Here is a 12,744-nt window from a genome sequence, read left to right on the forward strand (position 1 = left end):
TTTATATGTGCTCAAGTAGAATTATAAAATAATATGTAGGTCAGATAAGGCCAATTTTCCTATATGTTTTGGTGTGTGTGTGTGTAGCAATGCATTTAGTTTCCTAAAATTAGGCTCAATGATTTCTATTTTCACTTCATAGTACTGCTACTTACACCTCTATTACTGCATTTGTCTGTAGTACAATCATAACCCAAGTATGAAGAACTCACACATCTTTGATTCCTGCAAACCTAAAAAGGATGAGCAAAAATAAGTTAATTGACATGCCATCTAGAGTTGCCATTTAATTAAAAGCATTCCATACCATACCATATTACCATGGACTAATAAAAAGGGTATTGATTTAGCAACAAGAATTAGTATACTAACAATGAATAGTTAATGTTTTGAGCTACTATGTTTCCAGCACTAGATGAGACTCTGATTATCTAGGAGTAAACAAAACAATAATGGCTTCTTCCCTGCTTAGACTGGGATAGCAGGTACAAATATGAAATGAGTAAAACACAAATAAGTATGTAATAAATGCTGTAATGAAAAAATTGATTTATGAAAGCGTAAAATACAGGAAATGTATCAAATATTTGAGAACAGTAAAACCTTCTCATTGAGCTCTGATGATAGATAGGACTTAATTGGTATAGAATTCTACCATGGAAGACCATATTGAACCTTTGAGAAATCTAAAGGACAGTGTGGCCATTCAGTCATTCATTAAATAGATGTTTGAGTCCTACAAATGTACCCGGCCCCAAGAAGGCATCAGTGAACAACACAAATCTCGTCTTGTTCATACCATAACAAAAGAGAGAGAAACAGACAAAAAACTCGATATTATATGAAAGAAGATATTATTGGCATGATTGTGTAGAATCTTATATTCTTCATGAGCAAGTTAGCCAAATACAGCAATTTGCTGCATTTACATATTGGAAGAAGGAAAGCTGATAAAAGTAGGTTTTGGAAAAGAGAATGGAAAGGGCAATAGCCTATAGATACAAAGGTAGAATGTCATTGCTGTGGTCCACAAAAATGATAAGCATACAGTGAAACTGAGTGGTAGTGAGGATAGAAACCAGTAGATGTATTTGAGATAGAAAGTTTAAACCAGCTGAATTGGAGTAATATGCATAGTAAAAAGAGATGAGTGAATGACACCAAGGATTCTGACTTGTTTAATTCTCTTGCTGGTAGTTAAATCAACTGAGATAAAGAAAGTTAAGCATAAAGACAAAGGTTTAGTAATTGTTTTCAGAGATCTCTTTCAAGCTATATCAAATAATACTATGTTTCAAAAGAACAAAAAATGATTAATGCATTCATACAAATACTCAAAGTGACTAATGGTAAGCCCAAGAACATGTAATTGGAAATATTTTTTATTTTAAAAGTTTGCTAAAGAATATCGGCAATATTTTGGGAGATTTTTCCTCTTATAATATAGGATCATAACACACTAACTTTTAAAGTCAGAGAGTTAACCTGTTCACATAGTTTTTGCCCAACATTATTGCGTATGAAAAAATATATTATTAATTGTGTTGGATAATTATGGCAACGCATACCTCTGTTTAAGATTTACGGGGGAATGGACTAATGATGAATAGATGGCCAGGTTATTTTGGATGGCTGTGGTAGTAGTATAAAAAGTATTAGCTCTGGATACTGGATACAGATTAGTGCTGCTGTAGTTATAAATCTATCTATTCTGTTAGCATGCTTCCTTCACACCTAACTACAATTTAAATAGAGAAGTTAGATATATAATTTGCAGACCTATTGTCCAGGAAAAAGTAAACCTAATTCTCAGAACAATTAAATACATTAATTGTCTAGAGAAACAAAAGTTGAGGAAGGGTTGTTGGTATTACTGGTACCCTTTTTCTGCAATGAAGTGTTTTTGTGGGATTTTTTTGTTTGTTTTCGTTTTTGTCTGTTTGGTTTTTGTTTGTTTGTTTTTGTTTTAACATGCCTGTGGCAGAGTGCTTAACTTCAGTTGCATCATGCAGGAAGCTTCGCTAGGGAAAAACAGCATCCAAATTAAGAAGCTAGCTAAAAAAATTAAAAATTATTTATAACCACATAGCAATAGTAATATTACATAAAAAATACAATTCTTTTTTATTCTTCACCAAACTCTCTAAAACAGATTTATTTTTGTTTTGAGATAGGAATCATAATACAGCCTCCTTTATTGTCAGTAGGCAGAATAGGTTCCTACAGAAACCTTCTTGTTATGGAGGAACTAAAATGCTAAATGAAATAAAATCTGTACATACACTTTTTTTTTTTTTTTTAGATAGGGTCTCACTCTGTTGCCCAGGCTGGAGTGCTGTGGCTTGGTCTCAGCTCACTGTAGCCTATGCTTCCTGGGTTCAAGCAATTCTCGTGCCTCAGCCTCTCAAGTAACTGGGATTACAGGCTTGTGCCACCACGCCCAGTTAATTTTTGTATTTTCAGTAGAGACGGGGCTTCATCACGTTGGCCAGGCTCATACTCTTTTTTTAAAGGCATAGTTGTACCAGAGATAAAAATCATTTTTAGGTTCAGAAAATGTGAAACAATATGATTCCACATAAGCAACCAAAACTGAAGGCAGCACTCCTCCAGTGGCCGCCAATGACCAAGCATTTTGGATTTAAATGATCATTTGCACCCTACAACAGTGGTAGAATTACAAGCAGGTTATATCAAACTTTCAATAAATAGTCTGGGGAGGTACATCAGAAAAATGGTGATATAGAAAACAAAACAAAATCTGACTGAAATAACATTATAGAAGCTCTGGAAACAGTCAAAGGTCTACAGCAACCAGTAAAATACTGAAGAACACATTGTCACAGTCAAAATGGTAGAAAATTTTATGGCATTTTTGTCTGAATGAGGCAGCAGCTAAATTCTCAATCCCTTCCCTCAAACTGAAGGATGCAGCACAGATCTTATTGGCAATATTCTAACTTGTCTGGTAGCTGCCTTAAGGACTGGTTTCTGATTTGCCCAACTCAAATCTCAGATGGAAAGAAGCAGTATAGACTGCTAGGGAAAGGTGCAGGGAGAGTAACATTTGCAGACACCTGGGGCAAAAGATTATGGTGGAGACATTAATTGTAACTCCCACAATTACCCACAGTGTCATGGGAGGGACCTGGTGGGAGGTAATTGAATTATGGTGGCAGGTTTTTCCCGTGCTGGTCTCCTGATAGTGAATAAGTCTCATGAGATCTGATGGTTTGATAAAGGGCAGTTCCCCTGCACACACTCTCTTGCCTGCCTCCACGAAAGACATGCCTTTGTTCCTCCTTTGCCTTCTGCCATGATTGTGAGGCCTCCCCAGCCACGCGTTACTGTGAGTCCATTAAATCTTGTTTTCTATATAAATTACCCAGTTTCAGGCATGTCTTGATTAACAGCATGAAAACAGACTAATACAGTAAAATTGGTACCAGGAATGGAGTGCTGCTGTGAAAATACTAAAAAATATGGAAGCGATTTTGGAACTGGGTAACAGCCAGAGATTGGAATCATTTGGAGGGCTAAGAAGAAGATGGGAAAATGTGAGAAAGTTTGGAATTTCTAGAGACTTGTTGAATGGCTTTGATCAAAATGCGCTTAGTGATATGAACAATGAAGTCCAGGTTTAGGTGATCTCAGATGGAAATGAGGAACTTCTTGGGAACTGGAGAAAAGGTGAGTCTTGTTATGTTTTAGCAAGGAGAGTGGCAGCATTTTGCCCCCGCCCTAGAAATATGTGGAACTTTGAACTCTAGAGAGATGATTTAGGCTACCTGGCAGAAGAAATTTCTAAGCAGCAAAGCATTCAAGAGGAAGCAAAGCATAAAAGTTGGAAAAATTTGCAGCCTGATGATGCAATAGAAAAAAAAAACCCATGTTCTGGGGAAAAATTCAAGTCTGCTGCTGAAATTTGCATAAGTAATGAGGAGTCAAGTGTTAGTCATCAAGACAGTGGGGAAGATGTCTCCAAGGCATATCAGAGACTTTCATGGTAGCCCTTCCCATCACAGACACAGAGGCCTAGGAGGGAAAAATGGTTTCCTGGGCAGGGCCCAGGGTCCCCCTGCTCTATACCTCCTTGGGAATTGGCACCCTGCATCCCCAGCCACTCTAGCTATGGCTAAAAGGGTCCAAGGTACAGCTCAGGCCACAGCTTTAGAGGGTGCAAGCAATAGTAAATCCACCGGAATAGTAAATCCACCACCTCCTTAAAGCATAAATTTCACAGGACCTATAAAACAACAAAACACACACACACACACACACACACACAAAAACAAGGTATTCCGGCAAGAAATAGCATGAAAATGGGGCAATTTAAAAACCTGCCACCTTGCCCAGTGTTTATAGAATGGCTCTATTCTGTGAAAATTCTTTACTAATTAATTTAGTATTATCTGAATATTGGGGTCAACCTGAATATAAAGCTTATGGTCATCCCAGGTCCTTTCTGAGCATGCATCTTTCCTAGGCCTGTGTGTGGTTTTTTAGTTTCTCAAATACATGGTTGATTTAAAATGTATTATTTTTCCAACTCATCCCATCCTCGTCCTAGTGTTCTTAGATGGCTAATTGATGGGACATCACTTTTGTCATGATCACTGTGGCAGGGTCATATATCCTTCATCCCATTCACTAACTGTGTATATAACCGGAGTTCCAATCAACCATTTTGAAGGCCATATAAAAGAGGATCACAAACAAGATCTATAGCTAAAAACTGGACTGAGTCTGGATCATTGATGACATATAACTGCTCTGGATGGACAACCTCCAAAATTACTTTGTATTATGGGAAAAAAAAAATAACTACCAACTATTTAAGCTACTCTTGGTAGTTCCCATTTCCTGTGCAATTCCTACCTCACATGACATATTTTAGCCTGTTTAGAAAAAATGGAGAATTTAAAATGTAAGACAGTCTTGGGCATTAATTTGGTAAGACATTTTCAAACTAAATTTAATGAAAGCAAATGTGTTGCACAATTTTTTAAATGACTTACATTTTGTGTAAGAATTTGGAATGACAATTTTTTTTATTTGTATACACTCTTACTTCCTAATTTTCTAAATGAATATTAGTAAAGTTAGTATAGTTTTCCTTTCCCTCTTTTCTTCAATAAGGGGCTTACTGTATTCTGTTACTTATTAAGCCAGAGAGGCTTTATAATTTAAACATGAGACTAATTTGAGCTTGCACCTCCTTGTGTATATACATGTTTGTATGTATTTCATATTTCATATAATAAAAAAATCTAGGAAGGCAAAAACTGTTGATATGTATGCATAGATATCATATTGAATGCAAAGTAAGAAAGACAGATATGTAGATAAATAAATATTCTACAATTCCGTGTGTGTGCATGTCTATGAAAAATTGATGGAAGGTTCATAAAAATAAAAAGAGTTATTGCATCTTAGATATGCGACTGGATTGATATTTTCTTTATTCTGTGAGTTTATTATTTTCATCAGTAAAATGGGCATATATTATTTTAATGGCTATTTTAAAATGATTACATCAAAAGATAATTTATGACAGATGTATTCTCTGTGTAATATGAGATAATTTAATAAAATACAGTAAATGAACAACACGGTTCTCAATTCCATGAATACACACAATTTCAATGAAAAAAGTACTAAATAACCAACGAAACAGTCATAACAATGTCATATATGCATGATTGCAAATGTTTTATTCTTTTAAAGTTTGTTTTTTTCCTGATTTTCTGTATTGAATATGCACTTAAATTCTGAGAGAAAATACTAATTATGTATCATTTAAGAACAGAGTCTAGGCCAGGTACAGTGGCTCACTCCTGTAATCTCAGCACTTTAGGGAGGCTGAGGTGGGTGGATCACCTGAGGTCAGGAGTTTGAGATCAGCCTGGCCAACACAGCGAAACCCCATCTCTACTAAAAATACAAAAATTAGCCAGGCGTGGTGGTACCGCCTGTAATCCCAGCTACTCAAGAGGCTGAGGCAGGAGAATCACTTGAACCTGGGAGGCAGAGGCTGCAGTAAGGAGAGATCACACCACTGCACTCTAGCCAGGGCAAGAGTGACACTTGTCTCAAAAAAGGATAAAGTCTAAAATATTAGGAAATTATTTGGGAATAAAAGACTACCTACCTTATTTGAACCACAAGAAGTTCCATCTTTTATCCACATTTTTTGGCTGTCTGCATGATCACTGGCAAATTCCACAGCAACGCAGAGATGTCCACTTATGTTGGCATAAATAATAGTGGCTCTTGGAATTTGTAATAAAAATTCACTTACATATTTACATATTAATTTTCCGCACTGCAGATTGCTATAATTTATCCATAAATAAAAATTATTAATTGTAAACTAGAGAAGTACAAGATTATAATTTCTAAAATAGATAGATTTAAATAAAGTATTCGAGGTTTGCAAGAGAATATATGCAATTCATTTTAAAACACCAAAAAAAAAAGGGCCTTGCCTAAATTGCCAATAATAACTGAACATTTTAGTAATTATGAACTAAGGTTGGTGCAAAACTAATAGTGGTTTTTGCCACTTTTTTAATGGCAAAAGCCACAATCACTTTTGCACCAACCTAATATTCCTTAGTTAGCCTGACAACTTTTTTTGTGATTCTTTCATTTTCCTTTGAAAATGAAACCCAAGCTCAAATGAATTTAACATCTGTTCACCTTTTGAGTGATTTTAAAAATGAAGATTTCAAGGTCACTCATATTAATTAACAAAAATAACCATTAATTAATACTACAGGGTTATCACTATATATATCACATAAGGTAGTATGTCCTACAGATTAATATGAGCATTTGCCTACAGTACATGCTACAAACCATAAGATTTTTATTTGGCACTTGCATCCTGTTTGGAATCTTAAACGCTACCACATGACCATTGCTACATCAGAAGATTCAGGAAGCCATGGAGGCAGAGAGACTAACCCTAGATCAACTACATATGTTGAGATAGACAACATATGTTATCTAAATAGCCTCCTAATCAGCAAAATCTCAGCAGTGATGAAAATCTAAATGTCTTCAAGCAATTTTCTATGGCCTGAACTTTTCTCCCTTTGGCCAAAAGAAGACAACGAAAATGGGCAACCCAGCCCCTGAAGTGGCCAGGAGTCATTGAGCAAGGACTTGGAGTTGATAAAAGCTGCTCTGCACTCATAGTGCACACACCGGTTAAACATTAAGTAATTTCATAGAACTCAACCTTAGGCAAAGCCATTCCATGATCATGAAAGATTAAGAAAATAAGCAAATTCACTTCATAGATCATGTCTGAACACAGAGGAGAAACAAACATTGTCCAAGCCACAAATTTACTGGACATTCCCATGATTCAACTAATATGTGTGACTATTGCTTCTTTAGCAATTGCAGCTTTAGCTTCACTTTAGTCTTCTCTCTTCATATATAAGATTAATATACACAATCATACAATTATTAATATCTCTACTTTAAAACATCTAATTTACAGCAAAGGTCTATTTCCTGAAACCTTCCTAAAAATCACCTAACCCAACTCCAAATCTCTAGAACTGGCATGCTCCACAATTTCTCATGACGTGCATTCTCACCAGCCAACATGTAAAAAAACCCAACTTGCTCAACTACAGCTGCCTTCTTGGTGGTCTTTGGCGGGAACGCACTGTAGTAAGGTAGAACTGTAATCTGAAACACACATGCTTACACTTTGAAGACACCAGAAGGTAACCCGAAAGGAAAGGACTATACAGCCGAGCTTTAAGAATGGGAACTGCAGCACCAGATACTCTGTAGATGTGGCTTTGTTTAATAATTTGTGAAAGCACATCCAAGGTTGAAGATTCTTAGCTTGAATAATCCAAGGACATTATTAAAATACGGGCCTAATAACAGTTAGTTGACTGGAAACTTAGACTGAGAACTAAAATCTGAATATAAATTTCAGGTTTATATTCAGCCTGAAACCCGGATGACTACCGAACTAATTAAGCATGTGTGGTGAAGAATCAGGGAGCACATAAAAAGCATCTCCCAGAGGCATAAAGAAATGAACAATGTTTTCAGCTCCTGTTCAGAGTCAGGTTTGGTTTATAGTTTGAGTCCAGCTATGTTAAATCCCTTCCATTACAAAATTCTAGCCTTCAGAAAAGCAAAAGTGAATGCAATTTCCATTATGTATTAGTCACATTATATGATACAAAGTTAAGAAATATGCTAAACTTAAAAAGAAAAAGTAAAATATAACATAGAGGGCAAATAAATTACTAGATACCAACATCAATACTACACAGACATTGCATTCATCAGAGAAGCCCTTTAATGCAGCTGATGTAAAAAGGATCAATGATGAAAAGGAAAATATAGTCATAATAGCTAGAATTTTCCTTTAGTAAGTATATGCTTTAGCAATTATAAAGCAAATTTCTGTGCATTTGGAACTTGAGTATATGAGGAAGCAACTTGTATACTAAAATGTACTTTATGGCACTTAATTGGAATTAGAATTATCACTAAGTTCATGTCTTAAATTCAGAGATTTAAATAAATGAATATGTGATACATGTATGTGCACATATGAAATGCATGTTCTAGTTCCGTTGACTGACAGGCTTGAGAGGTAATGAGAAACAGTTGACATGTACACAGCTAGTGCTTAGGTATTTATTTTCAAATTTATTTCAAATTTTCTTCTAAGAAAAGGAACCAAGCCTCCTTAAATAAATAGCTGAATCCAGAGCAAAAGTAGAAGAAGTGCAATGCAACCTACAACATCTTTTCTTGTGCTAGAAAAATTTGGAAGTTATTAAAAAGTCATACAGACTTTTGAAAAGGACACATTAACCAACTCAAAGGGATTCCCAATAGTCAAAATTAAGAGAATTTGAGAAAGTATCAAAATAAATAATGATAGTAATGTATTCTATCCTATTAAATAACATAACAATTATTGTGTCTAAACTGATATATATAGATAAGCAAATAAATAAAAATATAGAAGTGACTACTTCTTCCTACAGTACATTTCTAGCTAATAAAGGCAAAGTCAATAACACAGTTAGAAAATCACTAATGGATTTTAAAACTAGTTAGTTAAAGTTTGAGGAGAAACAGAATATGCCCAAGGTCTCAATATAACTCCTCCAAAATTACATATTAAACCCAAAAGGAAAATAGTAATTTCACAGTTGAAAGATTTAGAGAATAATGACTTTATCAAAACATTTAACCTAAAATGTCCAATACTGAAAGAAAATGGCATGTACCTTTAAAAAAATCCAGGGTACAACAACATCACTTCAGTGATAAGCATGCCAAAATGTATAACTTACATATAACTATGAAAAATTACAAAGAAACCTAAATTGTGGGAAAATTCTACAAATTACTTAACCGATAATATTAAAAAAAACTAATAAAAAGAAACACAAATAAAAACAAAAAAGTTCCAAATTAAAGAACTCTAAAAACATATCAGGAGTAATTGTAAGTATCTGACACTGGGTTTGTTCCTGAACAAGGAAAATAGCCTAAAATTACTCAAAACAATGAATGAAATTTCAATATGAACCATGTTTGACAGCTATAATAAGTTATGTAAGAAAATATCTTTATTTTCAAGATAAACACACGGATATATTGAGGAATAAGCAAGCACAGTTTTCAACTTACACTCAAACAGTTCAGAAAGATAATTATGAAGAGAGGAGAGAAGAGTTAGAACAGAAGGGTAAAGCAATAGGAAAAATGTAAACAACTTGTAAACCTAGGCAAAGGGTATATGGGAATTCCTTGCACTATTCATGAAAACTAGAAAGTTTATTACAGATGTTTTACTTTACTTTTGAAATAATATCAGCATAAAATTTTACAACAAAGGAATGGGTATCAGTAACATTCTAGTTCTAATTTATTTATTATTTTTTTTATTTTTGAGGTGGAATCTCGCTCTGTCGCCCAGGCTGGAGTGCAGTGGCATGACGTCGGCTCACTGCAACCTCTGCCTCCCAGGTTCAAGCGATTCTCCTGCCTCAGCCTCCCGAGTAGCTGGGACTACAGGCACCCGCCATCATGCCCGGCTAATTTTTGTATTTTTAGTACAGACGGGGTTTCACCAGGTTGGCTAGGCTGGTCTCTAACTCCTAACCTCAGGTGATCTGCCCACCTCAGCCTCCCAAAGTGCTGGGATTACAGGTGTGAGCCACCCCGCCCCGTCTTCTAGCTCTAATTTACAAAATAATAGTAACGGATAATAGTTAGCACTCATATAGTACATACTATGTATCAGTCACCATTCCAAGTGTTTTCCATACAGCATCTATGTTTCCCACTGACACCAAACTGGTGATGTGCTATTAATATTCATATTTTACATATAAAAAATAACTGAAATACGTACCTGAGGTCACACGAATAGGTAAAGAGTGGGGTTAGGATTTAAAACCAAAATGTCTGGCTGTAGAGCACATGTTTTTAAATACCAGGCTTTGGCCGGGCGTGGTGGCTCACGCCTGTAATCCCAGCACTTTGGGAAGCCGAGGCAGGTGGATCACGAGGTCAGTAGATCAAGACCATCCTGGCTAACACGGTGAAACCGTGTCTGTACTGAAAATATAAAAAATTAGCCAGGCGTGGTGGCGGGCGCCTGTAGTCCCAGCTACTCGGGAGGCTGAGGCAGGAGAATGGTGTGAACCCCGGAGGCAGAGCTTGTAGTGATCTGAGATCACGCCACTGCACTCCAGCCTGGGAGAGAGAGTCAGACTCCTTCCAAAAAAATAAATAAAAATAAATAAATAAATAAAACACGCTTTGCTTCTTAAATAGTAAAAATTCATGTATTTTAACTTCTTTACTATGAGGATTGTCATGCTTTGTAAAAATAAAAGTAATAGTGCCACTGCACTCCAGCCTAGGCAACAGAGTGAGACTATGTCTCAAAAAAAAAAAAAAATTAAATTAATAGCATGCACAATAAAAATGATTACTGATGGGTAATTAATGTACCTGTATGAAAATTAAACACTTTGTGGAAAAGTACAAGGGATAATTTGGGTACAGGAGAGGAGAAATGTGTCTATGATATTTATAATTTGAATAAACATGGTCTTACTTTATGTTCAGGGGATATTTTGCTTACATATAAACTTAATTGTTTGATGTTGTTTTCAAATATAAGGTGATAAATAGAAGTTCTAAGATAGATTTCTGAAAACATACTCAGCTTCACACTGTGTGTATCCTGAATCACTTATACCACAGTTTCCAGATACATCAGTCTTTGAATTAAGGTGAGAATAACATTCTGTAGGACCAAACTCTACTTCTGAAAATAAAAAGGTGTGGTTAGTCATATTAAACTTATATTAATTAAAAATAAATAACAAATACACTTAAAATTCTAAAATGGTTTAAGATATTCATTGTACAAAATAAGATCATACTATAACATTCAAAATAAAAACTAGATTTAAGATCACACAAAACTACTTCAATGAAATGTTTAAAAATTGAAAGGACTCTGGTCTACTATCCAAAGACATATCCTAGACATACTCCAGAGTTAACCACTATATTCAGTTTAACCTCTAATCATAGTAAGTCTATAAATGCATATGTGTTAGTACATAGGAAACTTTTTTCACATAATTGACTTATTTGTCCATAAACAGTTATAGCATGAATGTCTTTTCAAGTCAAACCACTAACCAATTATCTTATGTTTTACATCATAATTTCCTCAGACCAGAAATATATTGGAGTCACAATTGATTCATTCGCCCTCCCATCATCCAATCCACATGCATAATCTGTATAATTTTAATTCTCATAAGATCCAACCTACATGGCCAGGCGCGGTGCCTCACGCCTGTAACCCCAGCACTTTGGGAGGCCAAGGAGGGCGGATCACGAGGTAAGGAGATTGAGACCAGCCTGTCTAACACGGTGAAACCTCGTCTCTACTAAAACTACAAAAAAAATTAGCCGGGCATGGTGGTGGGGACCCGTAGTCCCAGCTACTTGGGAGGCTGAGGCAGGAGAATGGTGTGAACCCGGGAGGCAGAGCCTGCAGTGAGCCGAGACCACACCATTGCACTCCAGCCTGGGCAACAGAGCAAGACTCTGTCTCAAAAGAAAAAAAACAGCTTCAACCTACTTAAAAAGCAGTTTATTTCTCATAACCTCCATCTGCTCTACTTGATGGACTCAGTCAAAAATCTTTGACAGGGAGACTTAATCACTACATAATGATGCTGCAGCATGAAGGCTCACTAACAGAGTGGACAGACTCAGATCTCAGCTGCAACCCACAGATGCTGTAGTGAACTGAAAAGTAACAGTTCATTTTGTCCCAGAGGTCATTTGCAAAGCTGGTTATGGGAAAGAAGTCAAAATTTTAACCTTGGCTATGGTAGCAAGCCATTGCTGGTAGACAAAAAATAGGCCAAAACAAAGAAATAAAGCCAAAATCTACAGATCAAAATGAATTTTAGGTAACCAAGAGAAACTACTGAAAGACGGTGTGATGATACATTTTATGTGTCAACTTGGCTAGACCATAGTCCCAAGTTATTCAATTAAACACTAATCTAGGCATTGCTCTGTAGGTATTTTGTAGGTGTAATGAAGTCTACAATAAGTTTATTTTATTTAAGAAATATTATCCTAGATAATCTGGATGGGCCTGATTCAATTATTAATAGTTGAAAGACCTTTAGTGCAGACTTC

General features: G+C 35.7%; 1 protein-coding gene across 4 annotated transcripts in view; it reads right to left on the reverse strand.

The window, feature by feature from the left end:
- Positions 1-12,744, reverse strand: part of ADAM2 (ADAM metallopeptidase domain 2) — a 90,885-nt gene that overhangs the window by 5,741 nt on the left and 72,400 nt on the right. For all 4 annotated transcript variants that reach the window (XM_032143536.2, XM_032143535.2, XM_058433532.1 and 1 more), the window contains 3 exons: positions 11,236-11,341; positions 6,152-6,335; positions 156-233 (listed from right to left, as the gene is read on the reverse strand). In XM_032143536.2, coding sequence (XP_031999427.1) covers positions 156-233; positions 6,152-6,335; positions 11,236-11,341 — 368 coding nt within the window. The remainder of the gene's footprint in view (positions 1-155; positions 234-6,151; positions 6,336-11,235; positions 11,342-12,744) is intronic.

Source organism: Hylobates moloch, unplaced genomic scaffold (assembly GCF_009828535.3).
Source record: "Hylobates moloch isolate HMO894 unplaced genomic scaffold, HMol_V3 SCAFFOLD_22, whole genome shotgun sequence".
In the NCBI taxonomy this organism is placed as follows: Eukaryota; Metazoa; Chordata; class Mammalia; order Primates; family Hylobatidae; genus Hylobates; species Hylobates moloch.